Below are 26,587 nucleotides of genomic sequence, written 5' to 3' on the forward strand. Positions count from 1 at the left end.
GAAAGCTAAAGGGTCAAGATTTATATCTCAAAAATTAAGTTTTTAAAGAAACTTACCTAGTTATTGCTATTAGGCAGCCAAACTTTTGGGGATATCTAACAGGCTATTTGGAATATGTGAGAGATGGAACAAGAACATTTTCTAAACAAATGTTTTCCCAAAACAAAATGATAAAATAACAGTTTCTCCAATAAACATCAACATGAAAAAGGGCATGTTTAAAGAATACTATTAAATAATAATTGTTCCAGGAAGAGGTATATTCTGGCACTCAAGGAAACATTATGGGTTGTCCTACAATAATGAATCAAAATGATGTGATGAATCTTCATTGTCAACTAAAAGAAATGGAACTAAAGGACATCAATTTTCAAGACTGCATACCTAAGCATAGCCAAGCAGACCATCTTTCTCAGATGAAAATATTAATCTTGCTGGATCAGTGCTTTTTGTACTTCAGAAAGGTAGATAATGCCTATGATCTATGGATAAGTCTCTCAAGTAGTAACATTGTGAACTCTATATAGGTTTGTTTGCTACCAACATTTACATTAAAACAAAAACAACCAACAAATGGGAGTTGTGAAGCTCTTGCAAATGGGGTTGGTTTCCCCCTCCTTTTATATGGATAGGTGCCCACATACCACAATTCTATTATCTTATTCTCTCTTTCAACCTTACTTCTGGTAGCAGAAAAAATATGCTTAAATGTTTCTAGAACACTGAGAAATATAAAGTCAGTTCAGATATCTCATTACCACACATGCAAGAGTAACAATATTATGAAATTAAATCCTTCCACAGAGTGCATATTTTGTAAGATTGTTTGTTATAGTAATCTTTCACACATTCACCTCCTGGTGGCAATTCAAAGGTTTTCTTGGCTTTGAACCACCAGGTAATATTACTCAATTTGGTTTTTATTGATTCTACAACTAGGGCAGATGGAAAGGACAGAAGTTGGCTCTTCTGCTGCCTGTGTTCAGAGACAAGCAGATAATTAATTAAATGCATATTGTTTTTCTCCCTTTTCATTATAGTTTGACAACATATAAAAGATCACTTTCCATCAGTCAAGTTTAAATGTTTCAGCGTCACTTCCAAATTTCCAGCAACCTTTGTTCCTTCTATACTTTCCACTAGCTTCTCATTATGTTGGCAATGCTACTTCTGCATTGTCAATAGCAGAAATTTATATATTCCACAACAGTGAAAGCCAAATTCTGTAAATTCATCAAAGGCAGAATGAATTGTGCAAAAGTCATTTGATATAATAAGGAACAGTACAGTCCTTTAAAAAGCAACTAACTTAAATATCACTTGTTGAGAGATAAGTGGGCATTGGACTCTAGCCTCGAACAATCTGGATTAAACCCAATTTCAAGTAATTTCTAATAGAATTCAGAACTCCAGTAAAATTGTGCATGTACAGGAGACCACTGCTCAAGTATTTTTTGTATTGTGTATTAAACTACTTGTTCTATTGTAAATGTGACAGCCATTTATTAGCCTTTAACATCCATACATTTTGGTTTTTTCACCCCTTTCCTTTTATCCTGGGAATGTATCCCTGAACACAATAATTCTTTCACTTTTTTGTCTGGAATTAATTTCTATCCTTTTATATAAAAGTAAAAGTAAAAATGAACTGGGAATTTGTATGTATAAATGAAGAAAATACCTGTGAAATTAGGTAAAGGTGAAGGTTTTCCCCTGACATTAAGTCTAGTTGTGTCCGACTCTGAGGGTTGGTGCTCATCTACATTTCTAAGCCGAAGAGCCAGTGTTGTCTGTAGACACCTCCAAGGTCATGTGGCTGGCATGAGTGCGAGCACTGTTACCTTCTCATTGGAGTGGTATCTATTGATCTACTCACATTTACATGTTTTTGAATTGCTAGGTTGGCAGAAGCTGGGGCTAACAGTGGGAGCTCACCCTGCTCCCTGGATTCGAACTGGCTTTTGTGTCTTCCAAAAAAAGCTGTATCATATTGTATCCTAGGAAGCTCTTTCCAGAGTTTAGCCATTTTGCTTCTGTAGTATAGCATCACTCTCACGCTATGCTTTCTTCCTCAGTCAAATCATCTCTACCTGAACCAATGCATTTTCGGTCATCAACTTCAGCAGCTCAGCAGTGGTTTAACCCACTGCGCCACTGGGGGCTCCGGGAAATTAGTTGCTGATAATTTTTTTGAAAATTGGTTGAGATGGAAAAGTTGTAAATGGAAAATTGGGGCTTTTTCTAACAAAAAACTGAATTTATTCATTTCATTCTAACAAATTCCCATGCACACTGCACATAACTTATTTTGAAGTAAAAAAACAAAACGGGAACAAATGCAGCCTCAATGTTAATAATAATCATAATCATAATAAAGATAATAAAGAGAGTTGGAAGAGACCTCTTGGGCCATTTAGTCCAACCCCCTTCTACCTTTGTGCACCAAAATCACAAGCAAAGCACCCCTGACAGATGGCCACCCAGCCTCAATGTTGTTAATAAAAATAATAATAATAATGATGTTGATGATGATGACAATAATAATAATAATAATAATAATAATAATAATAATAATAATAAATCACACAGTCCTAAATACTTGGGAAGTGTTCGACTTGTGATTCTGTGATACAAAATCCAGCATATACATCTCGTTTGCTGTGTCATACTGTGTCCTTCTGTCAGTAATAAGGGTTGGAAGAGACCCCCTTGGGCCATTTAGTCCAACCCCCTTCTGCCTTTGTGCATCAAAAGCGCTAGCAAAGCACCCCTTAATGATAATTAATTAATTAATTAATTAATAATTAAAATACCATTAGAAACAAGCAAAACTTTGGAAGGCGCGCACCAGGCGAGGTGGGAAAGGTGCGAGCCTATCCTTCCTCCCTCATGCTGCACGCGCCTTCCTCAGCGGAGGAGGAGGGAGCCGCCGCCACTGCGGGGGCCGGAAAAATGGCTTTGATGGGCCGCATGTGGCCCCCGGGCCTTAGTTTGGGGACCCCTGGTTTAAACAGTAAAATGGTGCTAGTCATTCCAAACGTGATTGGAAAAGGTATGCTCCAGATGGAATATTTATTTGTTTATTGTAATATGCATTCCTCTGGCTAATGTTAACCCTACCATACAGTTTTCGTGACAGATTTATTCATTTACCATCCCCATCCTATAAATTTGAGAGTCAGATGACCAGGAATGACATGGGATTCAAACCTGAATCCTAGGGCACATTTACACTTTAGAATTAATGCAGTTGGATACCACTTCAACTACCATGCCACAATGCTTTGACAGAGAAATCTAAAGACCTGGTAAAACTATAAGGTCTATGATTCCATTCCATTGAGCCATTTATTTACTATATTTATATTCCGCCCTTCTCACCCGGAAAGGCGGATCACATTACACATATAAGGCAAACATTCAATGCCTTAACATAGAACAAAGACAAGACAAACATGGGGCTCTGAGCTGGCCTCAAACTCATGACCTCCTGGTCAGAGTGATTCATTGCAGCTGGCTGCAGCTGGTTGCTCAACAGCCTGCGCCACAGCCCGGCCCCTGACAGCCATGACAGGGGGTGGGATATTAAAATATATACACACATGGATCCATCTAACACCATAAAATAATACTGCATATAGCATTGATGGGAAATGCAGCTGATGCAATCAGAGCCCAAAATTTTGAAGGCCTCGTTTTTCATGATGTCACCAAACCTACTGCATCTGTTCACTGATCACAACTAGAAGTGTAAAGAACAATTACAGATCTTGTTCTCAATAACCAGTGGTGTTCTGATGAATTGGTGCACTCCCTTGAAACAAGAAAATATGAATTGCCACAGGAGTATTTGAAGTTGTGGATTGGGAGAGTGTGCGTGCGTGTGTAAAAATCGATTCGCACAAAATACATTATAAAAATGTTTTCTTGTCTAAATTCAATTTTTGCAAATGCTAACAAATCATCAAGATGTACAAGCATTCATGTCCTCATGTGTGTGTACAATAAGTGAAGATTTATATGCCTGATCAACAGAAATGTCTGAGCTCACCTAGCCAAATTATGAATGTATGCAGCCAAACAGCAGGAAATTAGGGACCTGTAGATAATAGTCGTTTAAAACTCTAGCCTGTAGATGGCAGAAGATAACAGCCACAAAACCTTCTAGTAATACAATACATTGCTATTCATAATAAAACGAGCAACTCCCTTAATTCAGAAAAAGTATTTTGTCAGAACAGTGTAAACAAATGTCAAGGATAAAAGGAAATGATCTCCTGAGCTCTTGTTCTACACACCAAGTATGCTGCAGTAATTATGTTATTGCTATATGTCTCCCCTGAACACAACATCCAATGAAAGCCATTACTTGTGGATATCAATCACACTGTATAGTTTTAGGAACTTGAATACACGTGGATAGCTAATATTTAAATTCCTACAACTACGCATGAACTTTTATTATTAGCAGTAATGCATTTTAAGTAATACAGTAATACATTGTTTCTTACAAAGTCATCCAAACAAACCAGGTTAACTGAACAAAGTAAAATATTATTTTCCTGACTGTAATTTCATTCATTTTTGTTCTGTTCTCATGACACAAAGATTTGACGTTTTTACACTTGTTTAGAGACCACTTTTCTCCTTACTCTCTTGGGCAATTATCTGACTTTACAGACTTCAAATGTAGCTCCTGATTATTTTAACTGTCATTTTGGCCCTCAGATCCTATTTTCCAATCAGACTTCTCATCTGTAAAATCAATCATTCCGACACCAGGCCAAAAGTTGAATTACCGATCACAATAGAGTTCCATTTCTCCAGCCGAAGGAGAAAAATATTTCAGGTCCCTTTTTTCTCAAGATTAACTTCTCTTATCTGTATCTCACTTTTCCTAAAGAATTCTCTTCATCTTAATAATCAACACACAACTCCTAATATTGTTCACCATAAACAATTTAATACATTTTAATTTATTTAATCTCTTTTGGGTTATAGTTTTCTTCTATAATCCCCAAATCTCAATTCATTGTTATTTTTTTAACCACAGTCTAATTTACTAAGAGATTAAAAGAGAACTTCTTACCTGGCATAAAAATCGTCTGGAGGAATAATTTCCTGAAAAAACTGTAACTGGTACAGGTAAAGTCCAATTAAGTGGCCTGCACTGAATATTGCCATTAACACGCAGAGACAGCTGAATATCAGCGGATCAAATGATCGGCAGCAGGACCACCATGTACACAAACCCAAAAATAAAAAGAAATATACAGCTGAAGTCAGTGATGGCAACATCATCCCTATTAAAAAAGAAAGAAAGACAGACAATAGATTTGAACTGCATGAAAGTGATTTATTACATTTATAGCTCAGTTTTCCATAGAAACAGGGCCCAAGGTGACTGAAAAATAAAATACAGATAAAACGACAAAGTAGACCTTTCACTTTCATGTGGGTTAGGGGCACAGGACCCCCATTAAAGTGGAAAAACAGTGAATAAAAACCTTTCTAGGAATCTCTAACTCCTCCAACTATTCTATGGGCAGCTGGAAGTTAACTATAGAATCATACTGGAGGACCCAGAAATTCCAAGAGAGTCCATATTAATCAAATCTGCCAATAATTATATCTGCAAAAGTTAAATCCACAAACATGGAGGGCAAACATTCACATGGATACATTAAAAAAGAGAGCCAATAAAATCTATCAATAAAAAAGCATCAACAATATTAAAAACCACTTTGGCAATAAAACAAATTAAACAATAAAGCCTTTTGGAATAAACATATTGCCTGCAAGTGGAGCAAAACAGAGATGAAATTACCCTGGCCATCCCGGGGTGCAGAATTAATGCAGTCTGACACCACTTTAACTGCAATGGCTTAATGCTATGGAATCATAGGAGTTTTAATTATACAATTTCTTCCACTCTCTCTGCCAAAGACTGGTGCTTCACCAAAGTACAACTTCCAGGATTCCACAGTACTGAGCCATGGCAGTTAAAGTGGTATCAATGCATTATTGCTACAGTGCAGATCAGTGGTTGTCAACCTGTGGGTCCCCAGATGTTTTGGCCTTCAACTCCCAGAAATCCTAACAGCTGGTAAATTGGCTGGGATTTCTGAGAGTTGTAGGCCAAAACACCTCGTAACCCACAGGTTGAGAACCACTGGTGTAAATGAAATTCTAAATCCTGGGCAAGATCCCATGATGTGCTTTGACAGTCAATACCAAGAGAACCAGGACTCTCTCTGGGATTCACTGGCAATCAACCACTGGATCATGGCTTTGAGAGGAAGCCCTTTCTTGTGTTTGTCTATAGTAGAGGTGGGGAGACAAAAGAGATTTATGTCAAGGAATCTGAAATGTTGGTAGTCTCACATGAGAGAAAGAGGCTTCACTATATTCTGATTTATAGTTCCTACTTTGAAATGTGTATAGAATGAATTGGTGCATGTGTGAACAAGGCTGTAAGGGATAAGCTACTTGTTGGGGGTTTTCAAGGACTGTGTTGGCTCCCAACACTGGATTGCCCTGTGCAAGTAATGTTTAGTTCAAAGTGGCCTCTTGTTGATTTCCATGTTTTACAACTTCTGCTTGTAAAAATGGACTCTCTTGGTCAAAAATGTCCTTTTCCCCCAAAATGAAAAAAATGAACCCACATTCTTAGAGAATGATTGAGGGTATATTGGGGCAAAATAAAGATAACGTGATATAGCTCATGGTTCACATGTTCCCCAACCCAACCTTTAAAATAATGCATAGAAAAAAAACTATAAAACTATTTCTAATACACAAGGCTGAGTAATATAATTATAACACCATGTAAATCAAGCAAGCATACAGTTCTCCTCATCTGTGGAACAGATGCATAAACAAGGCTAGTATCTATGCTTGGGACAATGTTTGTACAATTTAAACTAAAACCCAAAAAATCCCTAAGCAATGACATTTAAAATTTTCCAAGTAAATCAAATTTGCTATATATTTATCCTAATAACAGACGGTCAATTTCCTGTTATTCAGTAAGTACTTCAGTGTTCTTCATCACATCAATTTTTAAGGAGCAGTTCAAAAGTAGAGAAACCCACCTGTTGCACCAAGTAAAATTGTAACAACAACTTTTCCAGCTGTGGTTATAATGTTGCCAATAATCTCCTTTAGTTTGGAAGCTATTGATGCAATCCGACGCAGCAGTTTTAATTTTGTGGTTTCTTCAAATTCCTCTTCCCCACATTCGTCATCCAAATCTTCACATATTAATGCATCTTCTGCCTCTAACCTCTCTGCTTCATTCTGAAAATGAGAGAAAATTTCACTAAAGTATAGTGAACTCGGTTAAGACAATACATGATCTCATCAATACTGATTACATGCCACATACCAAACATTCTCCAAAAGGTAAGTGAAAGGTTTTTTTCCCAAGACATAAATAGTACAGTATTTCTATATTCTATTTCCACTCCCTTTTGCTGTTTCTGAAACAGTTATTGCACCAATTTCATATTTCTAGAAAAAGTACCTTAAAACCATCTACTGTTACCACAAACTTAGCCAGGCAGTTATCAATCATTTTGACTCCAACAAATCGATCTTTCTTGGTTTTCTGTGAATTATAATGGTGGTGGTGAGGATGGCCCTCCAGATGTTGCTGAAAGTTGTAGTCCAGTGACATCTGAAAGGCCACACATGTCTCAGTGCTGCATTGGAAAGTCTTTTATCCTTAATCAGTTTCAGCTAATATATTTCTGCAATTAAAGCCCTTATTGCAGGGATAGAAACTGTGTGACCCTTCAGGTGTTCTCAGACTGCAACTCCCAGCAGCCCTAGTCAGCTCAGCAAATGTCAAATAACAACTGCTGAGATTTGTAATCCGACAGCATTTGATGGGTGCATAATCCCAATTCATCTCTATTCTTTACTCCATTGTATTTTTATACTCCTTGTATGTTGCATTCATATTAGGGCACCATGCTTATTATCACCACCATATCAGTGTAAGACTTACCACAGAAGCTTTCTGAGCCATCACTGCTAAGTATAACAGTACTTAAGGTAAAGGTTTTTCCCGACATTAAGTCTAGTCGAGTCTGACTTTGGGGGTGGTGCTCATCTCCATTTCTAAGTCGAAGAACCGGTATTGTCCATAGATGCCTCCAAGGTCATGTGACCAGCATGACTGCATGAAGCACAATTACCTTCCCGCCAGAACCGTACCTATTGACCTATTTATTTATTTATTTATTTATTTACAGCATTTCTTTTCCGCCCTTCTCACCCCGAAGGGGACTCAGGGCGGATCACATTACACATATAGGCAAACATTCAATGCCTTTTAACATAGAACAAAGACAAGACAAACATAGGCTCCGAGTGGGCCTCGAACTCATGACCTCCTGGTCAGAGTGATTCATTGCAGTGATTCATTGCAGCTGCTCTCCAGCCTGTACCACAGCCCAAGCCCTACTCACACTTGCATATTTTCAAATTGCAAGGTTGGCAGAAGCTGGGGCTAATAGCCAGAGCTCACCCCTCTCCCCGGATTCGAACTGCCGTCCTTTCGGTCAGCAAGTTCAGCAGCTCAGCCATTTAACCGGCTGGACCACCAGGGGCTCCAATAACAGTACTTAGGGCTCTTAAATATATTACACATTGGGTGCAGGTTATGGTTATGGTAGAAGATTAACCAGAGTAATCCCTCTTCATTTTTCGCATATGTAATGTATGTATAGTCGCTTAACAAAGCTGAGTCTCTGAATTATTCACATTTACCGGTAAATAAAAACATAAAGTGCATAAACAATTGTATATAAATTAAATTAATAAATTTAAAGAACTACAGGCTTATATTTAAAAATACTAAATGTGCCAAAAGGACAGGTTGCTTACCTGTAACCGTGTTTCTTCGAGTGTACTCTGTGAATTCACACTAATGGAGAAGGCTGCGCCTGCGCAGACTCCAACGGATACTCTTCCAAGCTAAAGTTTGAAATTTGGCGGTAACCCCGCCCCTCTTCCCGGAGGGTATAAAGGGCGCCCTCCGCACCCGCTCTCCAGTTCCTACGCCGCAAAGGCAGCGAGAAAGGGAGAGGTTTGCATGTGGGGAAGGAAGGGCGGGATTGTGTGAATTCACAGAGTACACTCGAAGAAACACGGTTACAGGTAAGCAACCTGTCCTTTTTCTTCGTGTACTCTGTGAATGCACACTAATGGAGACTAGCAAGCTGAGGTGTAGGTAGGTGGGATAGCAAACCCGATAACCAGTCTAGTGTCCAAACAACACGTTTATTGAGCACAGGTTCAAAACAAGCAAGTGCAACGGTCAAAGAAGCGATGCAATCGCATATAGTGCAAAAAAACCGATCCTTGATGTTAGGATCCAGAACATAATCACAACATTGTAAGTGAGCAATAGTCTGTAAGAAAATACAGAGGTAGGCATAAACTCAGTCTCTGAAAACAGAGGGAGAAGTATTTAAACAAAAAATACATTTCAGTGCAGTGGGTAAGTACAGTACACAAGCACTACATTAAAGAATCCCTGAGCACATCTATTACAAACGGGGTGGATGACAATGGTCAGCCTGTAAGAAGGATAAACCCGAAAACTGGTTTTGAGTAAGGCAACAACCTTAGGTAAGGCAGGAGGAAAGGACGGACCTGGCAAAGGCCGAGTCCTTGAGGTTCTTTGAGTCCATCCTGTAGTGTGAAACAAAGGTGGATGGAGTGGACCAGATAGCCGCTCGACAGATGGAGTCGAGAGGGACGCCCCTCAGGAAGGCCGTAGAGGTGGAAAGGCCCCTCGTAGATCTAGGGCGGATCGAAGAGGGGGGTTGGCGTTTGGCCAGCTGATAAGCGAGCTCGATGGTCTGAGCAATCCAGTGTGAGAGTCTTTGGGAAGAAAGTGGTTCACCCAGTTTATGGGTAGCGTAAGCCACAAACAGTCTAGGTGACTTACGTATGTCCTTAGTCCTGTCCTTGTAGAAAAGGAGGGCTCTCCTGACATCGAGGAGATGGAGTTTCCGTTCCAGAGAAGAAGAAGGATTAGGGAAGAAAGCAGGAAGTATTATGTCCTGGTTCAGGTGAAAAGCAGAGACCACCTTAGGTAGGAAGGTGATGTCCGGGCGAAGGACAGCCCTGTCGTGGTGGAAACGGAGATAGGGTTCGTCCACCCGGAGAGCAGCCAATTCCGAAGGCCTTCGCGCAGAGGTGATAGCGATAAGGAAGGCAGTCTTCCAAGAGAGAAGGTGAAGGTCTGCAGAGGCCATAGGTTCGAAGGGAGCTGAAGCTAGTTGAGAAAGGACGAGTTCGAGGCTCCATCCGGGAGTCGGAGGTTGAACTGGAGGGTGCCAGTTGTTGTAACCTCGAAGGAAGGTCTTAATGAGGTTGTTAGAAAAGAGAGAGGGTTTTCCCTGACGTTGGAAATGCCAGGAGAGAGCAGCGAGATAGGATTTTATCGAGGCCAGAGAAAGTTGACGATCCGCAAGGGAAAGTAGGAAGTCCATGACCAGCGGGATCGAAGTAGAGGCGGGATCGACGCGTCGGTCCCGAAGGAAAGTTTGGAATTTTGCCAGCTTGTAAGCATAGGCCTTCGATGTGGCCGGTTTGTGAGCGGCGCGAAGGATCGCCTGCAGGTCTGGGTGGAGAGAATTTAAGGAAGTATCCTCCAGGCAGTCAGGTGTAGGGACGGGACGTCGGGGTGGAGGACCTGTCCCTTCTGTGAAGATAGAAGATGAGGAAGAGTTGGGAGAGTGCGGGGAGGAAGCGCACACATCCGGAGTAGCGTGGGATACCACAGCTGGCGTGGCCATGCAGGGGCGATCAGGATGGCCGATGTCGGTGTTAGATAGAGTCTCTCTATTACTCTCGAGATGAGAGGGAAGGGAGGAAATAGATAGACGGGTTCGAGAGTCCAGTCGAGGAGAAACGCGTCTCCGAGACAGCCCGGAGTCGAGTTTGGAGGTAGTCTCGCTCCGAAGCGAGGAAGTTGAGCGTTCGAGGGGGAGGCAAAAAGGTCCAGAGTTGGCCAGCCCCAATCGTCGAAGACGGATTTCAGGATCTCGGGATCGAGACGCCACTCGTGGGGGGAGGTCGTTATTCTGCTTAGAGAGTCTGCTAGAGTGTTTTGATAACAGTTCTAGAAAGTTTATGTGGTGAGACCTTTCTTGGGTGGACCACAGGTCCCTAACGGTGAGGTACGACATGTGGGCTCCCCACGCAAAATTGGAGGCGTCAGTCGTGATGGTGACTGACGGTAGAGAGGGATGGAAGGGAAGCCCCACACAAACGTTCGCTGGGTCCTGCCACCAACGAAGGGAGAGGCGAACGTGGTTCGGTACCGTGAGAAACATTGAGCTCGGATGCCGATGGGGTTTGAAAGAGTCTATAAACCATCTCTGGAGAGGTCTGAGACGTAATCTGGCGAAAGGGGTAACCATGACCGTGGAGGCCATGTGACCCAGAAGAACTTGGACCGCGTGGGCTCGGATCCTGCGGTTGCGGAGGAGGAGCGAAAGGTGCTGTTGAAGGGCTAGGAACCTGTCCTTCGGTAGGGAGGCGGTTTCCGTGATGGAGTTGAAGAGAGCTCCAATGAAGCGGATCTCTGTGGTTGGGAGGAGTTGAGACTTTGAGACATTCAACTGAAGGCCCAGCCGTTGCAGGAGAGAAAGAGTCTGTGAGACGTGGTTTTGAAGGGATGAGGGGTCGGACGCGACAATCATCCAATCGTCCAGATAAGGAAAGACCATAATGCCCTGTTTCCTGAGGTGCGCTGCCACCACGGCGACCACCTTTGTAAAGACCCTTGGGGCCATGACGAGGCCGAAGGGGAGAACTGTGAACTGGTAAGAGTGTCCCAGGAGCTTGAAGGAAAGGAAGCGTCTGTGGGATCGACGCACCGAGACGTGGAAATACGCGTCGCGTAAGTCTATAGAGGCGAAGTAGTCTCCGTGTCGGAGCATCGGGAGGATGGAGGCCACTGAAACCATTCGAAATTTTGAAGGCAGAATGAAGAGGTTTAGAGCCCGCAGGTCGAGGATAGGCCGAAGACCTCCGCCCCGCTTGGGAACCGTAAAGTATCTCGAGAAGAAACCTCGAGTGTCCTGCTCGGAAGGAGAAGGCTGGATTGCGCCCTTCGCCAGAAGGGAGTCGACCTCGGCGCATATTTCTGGTGAAGGGTCGGTGTGGAGGATGTGACCCGTGGGTGGCAAAGTTTCGAATTCCAAGGCATAGCCGTCTCTGACAATGCGAAGAACCCAGGCATCTGAGGTGATAGACTCCCATTCGCGGTAGAAAGGAGCTAGGCGGTCGAGAAAAGAACAGAGAGGAAGGATCTGGTCGGGGCCTAGGGACGGCATGGTAGTGGCAGTAGTAGTGGAGATAGAAAGATCCCCGAGAGAGTGGGCGTCAGGCCCGTCGTTGGGGTTGTGGCATGGCTGCAGGACCTTTGCCCCGACCTTTCGGGACCTGGTGCTGGCGGCGAGGTTGTTGCTGATGACTGTGGTGACTCGAGCTCGACGAGCGTCGAAACGGCTGGTGACGAAAAGGCTGAGGGTAGCGACGGTACCGTTGCGGGAACCATCGGGTCCGCTGAGCCTGAGGTTGATCGGTCCCGCACTTTGTTGCGAGAATCTTGAAGTCGTGATTGGACTTAAGTTTGTCATCAGTGCCAGAATTGAAAAGGCCTTGGGTGTCGAAAGGAAGGTCTTCGATCACTTGTCGAGAGGAAGAAGAGAGTCCTGAGGACCGAAGCCATGCATGCCGTCTGATCGCGACCGCGTGGGCAATCATTTTTCCGGCGGTATCACCGGTATGCTCAGCCATTTGAATTTGGTGGTGTGCGAGAGAGTCCGCCTCCTGTTGGAGGGTCGAGAGGACTGACTGGTCTTCGTCAGAAAGCTTGGCGAAGAAGGGTTGGGCTTTCTCCCAGAGGATCTGTTGATAAGCGCCCATGCAGGCCCCGTAGTTTGCCATACGGCAAAGGAGGAGAGCATCGGAGTACAGCTTGCGGCCCACCGCATCGAAGCGTTTGCCCTCTCTGTCGGCCGGGGAGTTGGAGTGTCGACCCGACGATTGGGAGGCCTTTACCACCATGGAGTTTGGGTCAGGGTGATGCTTGAGCCATTCCAAGGCTTTGTCATCGGTTCGGTACCAGGCCTCTATTTTCTTAGAGGTTGGAGGTATCGAAGACGGAGTCTTCCAAGATGCCTGGATGACGTCCAGGAGGTATGGAAGAAAAGGCAGCAAGGTGGCTGGCGGGGCTTGGGCTTGAACCCTCTTGAAAACGGGGTCGGTAACGGCCTTTGAAGTTTGTTTAATTTCCATCCCCAGAGCGTCTGCCATTCTGACCATCTGGTCGGAGAAAGCCCGAATATTATCCGTCGGGGAAGGTGGGTCGACCTCGTAGGCGTCGTGAGGCGGGGAGAGGTCAAGGCCGAGAGAGACAACGGAGGCGGAGAGTATCGACTCGGGGCGCTCGATATCGGGGTCATCCTCCTCGGGCCCTTGAGGGGACCGGGGAGGAGAAACAAGCATAGAGTCATGATGAGGTATTACCTCAGGAGCAGGGAGAGCCGGCTGTGGAGGAACGCCCTTGGACGCGGAGGCCTGGGCGGCGCGGGCTAAGCGCGTCATCTGTCTACCCCTCTCAGGTGTTTGAGCCGGGGGAAAGAGTTCTTGTCGAGCCGGAAGACGAGATGGTGCCGGCTGGGGAGCCTTAATAACTGTCCTGACCGACCGGTCGGGGGAGGCCTGAGCGTCCGCATCCGAGGACTGACCATGAGGAGAGGAAGAGGAGCGGAGGCGTTGTGCTGGTTGGATAGGAGAGGATCTCCTAGAGGAGGCCACAGAGGAGGGGACGTCCTTCTTCGAAGACGCTGAGGAGGACGACCTCTGGATCATTCGTTTCTTTGCTGGAGGTTGCTTCGACGCGACCCTCAGCAATTTTCCCGGCGTCGGGGGAATCGGGCACACAGCTGCCGAGTCAGATTGAGCCCGTCTGGATTCCTCCTGAGCCCTCTTGAAGGCAATCTTCATGGCGGAAGAAGATGGCGGCGAAGCCAGGCGGGATCGAGTGGAAATGGCCGAAGCCACCGAACTCGAAGTTGATGAAGGGCCCATCTTGCCCGACCGGGTGGATACCGTAGCGGTGGTCACCGTGCAGGGCGGTTTGGTCGGTCGCGGTCTCGAGGTTTTCGAGGTTTTCGATGATACCGACGGAGCAGGCCTGGACGCCATCGAGGCCGAGGTGGAAGTGGAAGCCTCAGGAGCAAGAGTTTTTTCGTAAAGAGCTGCACGGAGTCTTGCAGCTCTATTCCTTCTGGCCTGAGCTGTAAAGGCCAGGCAAAAACGGCAGGTACCGACGACGTGGCTTTCGCCAAGGCAGAAAAGGCACTTAGCGTGGCCGTCGGAATCTGGAATCTTAGCGGCACACTGAGTGCACCGTTTAAAGCGCGTGGTTGACATAAGAACGAAGAGTCCAAAGTGAGCTTTGTGGCGGAAAAAAAGGAACTGGAGAGCGGGCGCGGAGGGCGCCCTTTATACCCTCCGGGAAGAGGGGCGGGGTTACCGCCAAATTTCAAACTTTAGCTTGGAAGAGTATCCGTTGGAGTCTGCGCAGGCGCAGCCTTCTCCATTAGTGTGCATTCACAGAGTACACGAAGAAAAAACGGCATAGCAAAAACATATGGCTTTGCAAGGTTATGTCACAAACAAAAAATATTAAATAGAAAGCCACAGGGAGAAGAAATGATTAAATAGTAAACTATGGGGAGAAATCTACAGACCCATTGATAGGAATCCAGGCAGTATTCTGTTTCATGTAGTAAGACTAAAGACTAGCTGAAGAGAAAAATAACAGGACTTTATATCCTTGCAAATTGGTGTATACCAGAGAAACATTTAAAAAGACACTATATAGTATATTATGTATCATTTAATAGTGTAAAGCACCATATCATTGTATACTGATTAACCTTTAGTATTATGTATGTCAGTCAGCAACATTTCCTGTGTGCCCTTATACAGCAGTGATTCTGCCATCTTGCTTTGGGCATGCACACTATTGCTATTAAAACATAAGCATGCAGCTTTAAAAATATTACATATTACATTTTTATTTATGCAACAAACTACAATTGACCTACTTTTTATTAGCTTGTTCTTGACTAATGGATTATTAAACCTTGCTTTAATTCTTCTAGAATCAATGTCTTTTTCCTAGAAAAGGAAAATACTTTCCATATTTTTCATGCCATTTGGACCTGCATTGGCTTTAGAATCCATTGCATGACATAATCATATTTCAGTATCTTTCCATTTAATCCTGACAGCCAAACTATTTTATCTTTGATATTTGCAGCTGCATCTGTTCCCCTTTCTTACCAAAAAAAAAAAAAAAGTAGATGAGAGGAGCCCAATTCAAATCATCATGATATTGACATGGATCCAAAAGTTTGGTTACCTGGTATCGCAAATCTAACAATGTCTTTTAGTCTCAAATTTTCAGCTGCCATATGAAAGATTTTGAGTCAGTGGACTAATAAAGCTGTCATTGTGGACCCACCAAACAAAACAACTTCGCTCCTACTCACAGGAAATATGTATCATGAAATAGTTGGGGAAGAGCATCATTCTGCATAAAAATGATGCTCAAAATTTTCATATCATTTAATCACATGTCCCTTTTTGATACTGACTTAAACAAAACATTTCAATGAAAATATGGTATTTCTTGGGTTAATAAAAATTCAGAATGGAGGTTAAAATGACAAGATCAAAATGAAATGAATTACTCTGTTCTTCGGGTCAAGTCCAAGAACCCATCACTGAGCACCACTTCCTTAAAGCTGTCAAGAGCAGATAAAGCACAGACAGGAAACACTAGTGCTTCTGCAGCAGCTGCATTCACTATTACGATGCTCAGAGCCAGAATGTCCATTAGATATGTTTGAGACTGATTTATTAACATTGGGCTTTCAAATGTTTCCTCTGATATAGCATAAACATTGATGGTCTGAAATAGCCACTTATTGGCACACACACTAAGAAGTTGCCCCAGTCTGAAACAAAATTCATACAACACGCTCTATTTTGTGGAACACTATGAGTAGCACACCCATAAACATATTGTTAACTGGTTCCATTAGAAGAAATAAAGATATGCTGCTCTTATCTGCACCAGTATTTTAATGAATTAAAAAATCTTTGCTAGAATTAGTTTGCTACAATTTGCACAAGATTTTGTTTATAAAAAACAAAGTGTAGGGTATAACAGTAATTGTCTTAACACAATGAGCTTTTGGAGTCAGATTGATGAGCTTTCACATCCAAGTCTTCATGCAATACAGGTGTTTCCTCAACAGATCTACTATGATATACAAACTAACAACTTTATGCATATTAATAATAATAATAAACTGTATTTGTATACTGCCCTATCTCCCCGAAGGGCAGTTTCCAACATGTAAGGCAAACATTCAATTGCAGGAAAGAAAACCATACAGACAATACATTGAAACAGACACATACAACAATTAACACAACTTAATTAACAAAATATCATCCTAAAATACCAAAAACTTGTTAAAACACACTAAAAGTAAAAATAAAATATTAAAAAACCCATTTTCATTATTATCTCACTTTCCCCTCTGGACCGAAGCAGTTCACAACTTTAAAAACAACACAATATAAAATCTATGAACTGTACATATTTAAATAGAATTAAAAATACCATTATTTAAACAGGTAAAAACTGTTTAAAATAATTTAAATTGCTAATTTTATTCCAATCAAAAATTTGGGAAATGGGCCTTTGAAAAAATAGCCTTGATAGAAAACATTTTTCAGTTTTTAAGTTTATTATAAGGAAAAAGAGGCATATACTTGTTATCCATTTAACAGTAGTTGATAATCTTTGTCGTAGAACTTGGGATAATAATATATATTTAAAACTGTGTGAAAATGACTTTGGGAGAAATAATTTTGTAAAGATCACACTTTTTTTTCATTACACAGTCTCACATAACTTATAGTGTAATTATTATCTTTTTGAACTGAAAGGTACAGCACTCAACAGAGAGTTTACTTCATCAGTGTATAATTCTTCAGTGCAGTGGTGACTGCTATGCAAACTATTTCAAGATAAAATGCTCCTTGCCTTCAACACAAGATAATTTTTAACGGTTTTACTACTCTAGACATTAAGATGAATGTGGCTCACATTTCAATAACAGCAGAAAACACTTCCAAAAGTAGTATGTTATTTCATGTTAGTAGTTAACCATTAAATGGAGGGAAAGAATAAGATTACTCTGTCTAGCAGTTCTTTTTAGAGTTCTAAAATGTCTGATTTTTCTTTTTCGGCATTTGTCTGGCCCTGTCCTTTGGGAGCCTGAGTACAGAGTCGACTTGCTCTTGAAGGAGGAAGCATATTTAAAGACTCTTTGGCTCTCTCTTTGGCCAAGCAGCTTGACACAAGCAGCGCAGTGTTTCCACTCACATCCCTTTTGAACTGAAATAATAGGGAATGAAAGTGTATCTGATATTTCTAAAAAAGCATACAGAGCCTTTTTATACTCGCACCATGTGCAGCTTTGTTTGCTAATTCCCGCCTCCTCTCCCAAATTTAGCAGCAATATTGTAAATCACAAATGAAGGAATAGTCTCTCAAACAGCACACTGCATTAGAAACCTCTAATGCATGCTCAACGCACAGCCCAGATCAATTATGGCCAACCATAGGATGCAGGGCATACATCAATGTCAAACCTAAATGCAATATTTATCAGTTCCACATCCTTACACAGAAAAACTCCTTCTGAAGGGCAAACTAAAAGAAACAAAAAAAAACCCTTTTGTAACTCATTAATATAATTTTTTTAAAGAAATGGAATACCAATATAGAAGCAAGTCAGGATTTTACTTTGTGGTTTTTTTGGTTTTTTTTGACAAGATCATATTGACAAGTTTCAGACACTTGCCTTTGACATGTCACTGAATAACTGAGCTCTTATGCTCAAGAAAGAGGGCTTCATAAACGTTGCCACTATCTACCTCATCATTATGATCTGTCATTTTCTTCTCCTCAATATTATTTGTAGCCACTGGTTTTCATAATGCGTCTACAGCATTATATGTGACTATTAATGAAGACATCTTTTTTTCACTGCTTTCAAATCCAGTCAGCCCTCCCTATCCATAGATCTATGAATGAAACAACACACAGCTTGAAAATACTTTTTTAAAAAACCCAAAAACCAATCCCTGACTTTGTCATTTTTTTATAAAGGGCACCATCTCATTTGAGCATCAATGAAACAAAGCCCTGTGGATATCAAGGGCCCACTGTGATGTCTGTTCAATTGGTTTGGAAAATGACATGCTACAATTTTACCATAAAGGAAGAATGAAACTTTATTTGTCCAACTGCCTACAGGCAGTCCCCGGGTTATGAAAAAGATAGGTATACAAATGTTTTTATGTTAAGGGGCTTTGAGTCTCCTCTGGGAGTGATAAAGTGGAGTATAAACAAATATAATAAATAAAAAAGATCTGTAGTTTTCTTATTGTTGAATGTATATGTAAGTTGGAACATTTCTTATGTGTAACTCCAGTCAAAAAAATGTTTTTAGTCTTGGATAGCATTGGGGAGGGTTAAAACCTGTGTAACGTTTGTTTTGCTGTCTATGCCTGCTATTTAGAAGATTTCACTTCACTTTCTGTCCCTGTGACAATTGGATTTTGAAAGTTTTGGGTTGTTGTGGAAACAAGGATTGGTGATAAAGGTTCAGCGGAGACATCTTTTTCCCATGATAACTCTTTCAGAGATGAATTTCCCTTCTGAGGGGGAGATTTCTCTCACTTCCTGTTGTCTCATCCCCCGTTTGTAACTAGGAGTTGTATGTTATAACTTGGGGACTGCCTGTATAGTCTTCCTTAAGGAGCAGTATAAAGCTAGCATCCTTAGTGATTTACATGCACAGAGAGCTATTTCTCTTGCCCTTATTCACCATCCCCAAATTGGAAGGACCCTGGCTGCTCCTTATCAGAGGAAAGAGGAGGGAGAGAGAAGTCATTTCAGAAGATGACAGTCTCATCTCCTCTGGTCCTTGGGAGAAAGAAAATGGTGACTGAGCTGCATTTGAGAGTTCACTTTCATTTTTTTGCCATGGACTAAGCTGAGACCAGCTGGGCCTTCATGGCCTCACATCCTGCTCCTTCCTGTTTCTCCAGTAAACAAAAGCAGCAGGGATCCCTCCTTCAGATACAGGATCTTGGCCTGGATATGCAAAGTATGGTATGAATGACATAAAACTGATAACCCCCTCTGTCCTTTGCTTCATTGCTTTCCTCATAAACATAACTCACCCCAACCATGTATCATGTGATAGAAACCTAAGACATGAATTAATTCACAAGAGAAGCAACAATTTGGGAGAGTAGCATACCAGTATTCAGCACTATGTCCCTTATAACTCTGCTATACTTTAAATTGTGCCCCTGCACTTTAATGCTGTTTCAAGCACTATTTTAAAAGAATAAGCTTAAGATGTAATAGTAACTAACACAGAGCAAAAAAGAAAGTGTGTATCACTGATCAACATGTCTCAGGAAGTTACAGCTACAAAATCTTATCAAATGAACTGGCTTCCTTTCAAAACTCTTAAAATTTCAGGTTCCATATACACAGAGGTCTAAGGAGTCTTCTTGCCAAGTCCTTCTCTGCAGTTAAGGCGACATCTGCATTCTCTCACATAAAAAGGGCCATCTGTACCAAATCAGTATCTTAATTCTTGCAGCTGTGAAATGTTCTTTCTCTTCCTTTTTTCACCTTTTACACCTTTTGAATCACATTGTACTGTGCAGAGTCTGCGCTCTGGGCATCTCTCCAGCTGAATTCACCTGCTTTAAATTGTCTTAAACCTCAGTAAAAAAAAGCCTGTAGATGAGCATGCTCAAAATGTGCAACCATTTAAGGGATGTAATGAATTGGACAGCAGCCTAGAAACATGCAGAATTTTTAAATTTTATAATTCAGTACTAATTAAAAACATACCATCGGCTCTTTCCTGGACTGAATTTCCCAGTCCATGAATGACGCCACTCCCTATGGTCCAATTCATGTATATTTTCTTTTGTTCTGGATGGAAGCATGCCTTACTTCTGGTTAATTATGTAGCATTATGAATGAAAACCTACCTATTCCCACTGAATATTTCACCAAAAAGTTTGGGATCAACATAGTAATCCCCATGACAATCAAAACACTGTGGAAAATAGCAGAGGGTTACTGATAGCTGTTCCACAACAGCATTGTTACTTTTGCCTGGGTCTTTGCCCAACTCTGAACCTCTTTCTGAAGAACTTCGGCCATCAACACATTTTTCTAGGCACTCAGGCAAGTAAATATCCATGGGTCAATCCCTAAAAGGTTCCCTTTCCTACTTTAATATCATCCCCATCTTTTCCCATTCAAGCTGCTCTTTTCACATAATATTTCCTTCTAGCTTCTTGCCTTTCCACTAAAATGAGACTTTGAAAGAAAACTGACAAAAGTCTTGTTGGTCTGGATCCTGAGTCACAGCACTGATAAAAGTATACATTTGCACTGTACCATTGTGTATTTACAATGAAACTATTTATTCAAGATATGGCATATTACATCTCTGAAGCTGCAAATCTGAACAAGTCAAGTTGAAGACAGCTAAATGGTATTTTAGGCATTTTCCCCTAACATTGCTTTGTTGAAATATTTGTATTTACATGTTTCAATATAGAGCTTGGCTCTAAATAGGAGATAAAAAACACTATGACCAAGTTCTCCTACCCTTCCCTTTTTTGTCTTTCTCTCTGAGAATTAAAACTTAAGTGTTGTTCAAACTGAGTAGAACTTTTCTCCTTTTCTGTTGCCTTTTATTAGAAACTAGCTTTGCCCAGCCACGCGTTGCTGGCTTATGGAAATCATTTGTTGGCCAGGTGGAATAGCAGTGAATAGCCTTGCAGCCTCAGAGCCTGGCCATTTTCTGGAGCAGTTGGAGTAGCACCCTCAATCAAAGAGCTGCTTTGAAGCCTGGCTACTTCCTTTGTAGGGGAATCATTGTTTGGCCAGATTGAATTGCACTGAATAGTCTTGCAGCTTAAAAGCCTAGCTGCTTTCTACATAGGGCATCCTTGCTAGGCCAGGTTGAATGGGACGGAGTAGCCTCATGGCTTCAAAGCCTGTGGGTTTTTCACCTAGGGGAAATCTTGGTTGGCAGGTTGAACAGCACTGAATAGCCTTGCTGCTTACAAGCCTGGCTGCTTTCTACCTTGTGGAATCTTTGGTTGACCAGGTTGAATAGCAATTAATAGTCTCGGTGTGGCAGGTATGAATGCTGCAATTAGCCACCTTGATTAGCATTTAATGGCCTTGCAGCTTCAAAGCCTATCTACTTCCTGCCTGGGGGAATCCTTTGTTGGGAGATGTTAGCTGGCCCTGATTATTTCATTTCTGGAACTCCCAATTTCCCTGCTTTCAGAGTGTTGCTCTTTATTTACTGTCCTGGTTTTAGCGATTATATTGGTCTGTATTATTATACCACAGTAATTATTACATATTATATTTATAATCTTATGTTATCTGCTTAGAACTGGATTATATGAGGCCCCTCCTACACAGCTGTATAAAATCCACACAGAACTGGATTATATGGCAGTGTGAACTCTAGATAATCCAGTTCAAAGAAGATACTGTGGATTATAGTGCCTTGACATTCTGGGTAATATAGCTGTGTGGAAGGGCCTTGAGTCTACACTGCCATATACTCCAGTTCAAATCAGATAATCTGTATTTTATAGGCTGTGTCGAAGAGGCCTAACTGCCTGTGCCCTGGGTGCCATCTTGGCTGAGGGAGTTGCTGAGGGGGGTGGGGCTAAAGGCAGCAGAGCCTACCTTTCTAACTGGCAGTTAAAGGGAGAAAAACTCTTCCTCATCCTCTATAATTTGGACTATTCTTCTAGTTTTTTTTTAATTATTGAAAGACGTATTTTGGATGACTATGTCTTTTGTGGCCAAATTTGGTGTGATTGGGTTCAGTGGTTTTGTTGTTTACTCCACAGTAAAATGAACATTACATTTTTATATATATAGATAAGGGCGGAACCAGATCAGGTTTGATCTTGGAAATCTCAGCGGAGTCAGTTCTCGTCGGATGGGAGACCACCAACAAATACCAGGCATTCATAGAATAGTAGAGTTGGAAGAGACCTCATGGGCCATGCAGTCCAAACCCCCGCCAAGAAGCGGGAAATCGCATTCAAAGCACCCCCGACAGATGGTCATCCAGTTTCTACGCAAAAGCCTCCAAAGAAGGAGCCTCCACCACAGTCCGGGGGAGAGAGTTCCACTGCCGAACAGCTCTCACAGTGAGGAAGTTCTTCCTGATGTTCAGGTGGAATCTCCTTTCCTGTAGTTTGAAGCCATTGTTCCGCGTCCTAGTCTCCAGGGCAGAAGAAAACAAGCTTGCTCCCTCCTCCCTATGACTTCCCCTCACATATTTGTACATGGCTATCATGTCTCCTCTCAGCCTTCTCTTCTGCAGACTAAACATGCCCATTGTATGTTATATTTCAAAAGAAGGACTTGGCAGAACAGCTTCTGAGTTCAAGAGGTTGCAATGAGCTGACAAGTGACTTGAAGGCACAGACATACAAATGCTGATAAACAAACCCTTTTCCTCATGGGTACATTTTAAAATGGTTTCTCAATGTAAATCAGAAAAGTATCTCTTCAGACATCTAGGAAGGCTACTTGATGCTTTTTGATTGCATCCTCTTTTCCTTTCCTCCTTCCCTTCACTTTCTCAATGGAATTTTAAAAATAAACAAAAAGAACAAATTGGCACCCCACTCGATTTGTGGAGGCTGGCAGCCTGAAGCTGTAACTCTAAACTCACTTAGTTGGTAGGGGATATGTGCTGTGTAATGGACTGTGTCAGTCCGCCAGCCACACTTGGAATATGCCAACTATCTACGGAGTATCATGGAGAGAGGGTGATGCCAAGCGGGATTTGTTTTCCTCCATGAATTCTACAAGACTAAGGATGTGTGTTTGCAGATATACACATGCCCTTGCTCCATGCCCATCCTTGCAAGTCTTGCCATCTCTGGAGGAAGGAATGGTAGACGTTCACAGCATGAATATCCTCAATGGTGAGCGAAGACACACAGTTCCTTCTTAATGCCGGCCTTCTTATGCCTACTGCTTGCATGAAACAGAACTCCCTTTGTTGTTAAAAAGCTGCAGTAGGAAATTAGGAGGAAGATGTTTTGAGTTTGTCTGAGTCAGTTCTAAAGAGAATGGAAGATCTGAGAGATAACAGCTCTCTCCACATTATCTGCAGTTACAGGCACAGGACCTCCATGAAAGTGAAAAACTGTACAAATAAATTGCTTTTTTTTAACCTGAGACAACACATCTCTAGGAATTTCTAGGTCTTCCAGCATGACTCTTATGATTAATTTCTACTGAAAAGTTGGTCACAGAATTGCATTGGAGGACTTAAGAGATTCCGAGAGAGGTGTTCTCTCTAGAAATTTCCAGGTCTTCTAGCATAAGGAAATGGTCATAAAGTCATCCTGGAAAAGCTAGATATTCCTAGGGATAACATTTTAATCAAATCCATGAATAATCGAAACCGCCAATGCCAAAACAGCAAATGTGGAGGGACAACTGCAGAGCCCAAAGAGTGTGTGTGGATTTTGAAAAAGCTACAACTATAGAAGAAAATGGAGGACAGAAATGCAGATAATGCCCTCATTAGTGCAACCTCCACTCAGCAGCAGTTTCATGCCCCAAGAGTGAAGGAATGAGATATACAGCTGCCTTCTAACCAAGGCATGTGAAGCAGCAGACAGGGCCAAGTCCCTAAGTAAATATTCAGATTGACTAGACATTTTAGTTTGTTTCAAGATTTGAATTGCATCTTATTAATGTATTCTTCACTTCTTATTAAACAAACTCATTAGAAAATAGTTTTGCCTTCTCTTTACTTAATATTCCAAATTTTGTATCTATATTTTTGTGGGTAGATAAAATTAATCAAACTCCTTAGACAAATTAACTTCATCTATTTGCAATGGTTTGAGCAGAGCCATTAACTTTTCCAAGAGCAGAAACCTATGTGAGCCATGCTGGACTTATTAGGATTGATTTCTGTAGTGAGTGGCAGCACTATTTTATCATTTTTAAAACAACAAAAAATGTTTGGAACATTTTAATTTTTTATATTTGCTAATTAGGAAACTTGATTACTTCAACAGTAATGTAAACTGAGAACACACTATATGAATACACATATATTTTATTATATGTGTGTAATTGTATCAGTGTACAAATTAGTAATTTGTATACAGAGGCTGCATGTTAGATGTTTAATCTTCTACAGTTGTCCCTCTGTATTTGCAGTTTTGACTTTTGTGGATTTGGGTGTTCAGGAATTTGATTTAAAATGTTATCTCTAGGAATCTCTAGGTCCTCCAGTGTGATTCTATGGTTAGCTTCCTCCAATCACATTGGAGGACCTTGAGATTTCTCAAGAAAGCACCTATATAGAAATCTCTAAATCTTCCAGTTTAATTCTATGACCAGCATCCAAAGGAGGTTAACCACAGAGTTGTGTTGGAAAACCTGCAATTTCCCCGAGAGGTGTTCTTACTGGTAAAAATAAATAGCAAATTCTTTATTTGTGGTTTTTCACTTTCATGGTGCCCTAGCCTCACTGAATGTGGAGATCTGACTATACTATGTTGCAGATCATTAGTCTGCTGACACATATTTACACATGTACACAAACTGCTCCTGTGTTGAAATTCATGTCTTAACACCATTAATGTCATCTGCCATTTTTCCACAGCCTTTGCTGCATGCACCAAGTAATAATATACAGTTGCAAACTACTCCTGTCATAATGGGGATATTTTACTCTGTAGATATATAGTTTATATCCACAATTTCCACAAATGTGGAAATGTGGGGAGAGATCTGTTAATTCGTTCTACATAACAATCTACATAGGATTAGTGTTCTCTCCAGAAAAAGCACTGGGGGGGGGGGTGTTCTAAAATTTTTGATTTCCCATCTTCCTTTTAAGAGTTCTTCTTTCGTCCTTTTATCCTTTTCTTCGTTTCTCAGCTCTCCTTCTTTGAGTTGTCTTTCATATACAAGATAAGTCTGTTATGAAGGCCATTCCATTTTTTCTAATAAAAGTCTATGAAACCTGACCAGTTTGTTCTATTTTTTTCTGTCTCTTATTTTTTGTGTCAGATAATCCATTTGTATTATGTCAATTACTTTAACTACCCATTCCTCTATAGTCGGTATTTTCTTTTCTTTCCAAACTCTGGCCAGTACTAGTCTGGCCGCCGTACTTATGTGAAAGAGCACTCTGTCTTGATTTTCATTCAGTTTGACATTTGTTAAGCCTAATAAGTACATTTCTGGTTCTATTCAAAATTTGATTTTTAATATCTCTTGTGTCTTTTGGTATATTGTTGTCCATTTTTTAAAAACTTTTTCACAAGTCCACCATTGGTGGAAAAAGATCCCCACTTTATTTCCACATTTCCAACATTTGAGTTAATTTTACAAAATTTTGCTGTTCTTACTGGTATATAGTACCATCGAAATTGCATTTTGTACTACTTTTCTCGAATGTCAGTTGCAGCAGTGTATTTTAACTTTTCTTCCAAATTTTTTCCCAATGATCTAATTTTATACTATGTTCAACGTCTTTAGTCCATTTTACCATATAATTTTTAATTTGTTCTTTTTCTGTTGACCATTATCATAATAGTTGATATAGTATTTTTATTAATTTCTTTTCTCTTTGCATTATTAGTTCTCAAATTCCTTGTTCTTGATTGAATCCTCTTTTAACATCCTTTTTATAACATTGTTTTATTTGGTAGTATTGGTACTAAGTTATCTGTTTATGTACTTATTTGATTTCTTCATGTGTTTTGATTGTTAATTCTCTGTTGTGTTTTTTTTCAAATATTTGCTGATATGTTAGCCAATTCTCTATGCTCAGTTCCCTTTTATGTTTTTCCTCTGTTAGTGAAACCCATAACGGGGTTTTGTCATAAAATCAGTCTCTGTATTTTTCCCAGACTTTAATCAGGGATGCTCTTATATAATGATTACCAAAAAAAATTAAATCTGTTTTTCTTTTGTTATACCATAGGTAATCATGCCATCCTGATCTGAGGTCATGGCCTTCTAGAGTTAATAGTTTGTTTTGTTTGAATGTTGTCCATTCCTTTAACCAGGTTAGATTGCCTAGACCTCCTCTTTTTATATCATCTATTAATACTTTTAATTTTATCCTCGGCTTCTTATTTTTCCATATAAACTTCGTTATATCTTTGATCCACTTCTTAAATAAGTAGTCATTTCTGATTATCGGAAGTGTTTGAAATAAAAATAAGAGTTTGGGCAGAACCATCATTTTAATTATTGCAATATGTCCCATTAAAGAAATGCTTAAATAAATGATAGAAATAAATAAATAAATAAATTTTTCCAAGTCTTTCTGACTCATTACCC

At 40.9% G+C, this 26,587-nt stretch overlaps 1 protein-coding gene across 7 annotated transcripts in view; it reads right to left on the reverse strand.

Annotated features, from left to right (window-relative positions):
- The window catches only part of piezo2 (piezo type mechanosensitive ion channel component 2), a 310,405-nt gene that overhangs the window by 116,406 nt on the left and 167,412 nt on the right, over nt 1-26,587 (reverse strand). For all 7 annotated transcript variants that reach the window (XM_062980525.1, XM_062980529.1, XM_062980526.1 and 4 more), the window contains exons 6-7: nt 7,095-7,299; nt 5,090-5,303 (exon numbers count right to left, since the gene is read on the reverse strand). In XM_062980525.1, the coding sequence (XP_062836595.1) occupies nt 5,090-5,303; nt 7,095-7,299 (419 nt within the window). The remainder of the gene's footprint in view (nt 1-5,089; nt 5,304-7,094; nt 7,300-26,587) is intronic.

Source organism: Anolis carolinensis, chromosome 4 (genome assembly GCF_035594765.1).
Source record: "Anolis carolinensis isolate JA03-04 chromosome 4, rAnoCar3.1.pri, whole genome shotgun sequence".
Lineage (NCBI taxonomy): Eukaryota > Metazoa > Chordata > Lepidosauria > Squamata > Dactyloidae > Anolis > Anolis carolinensis.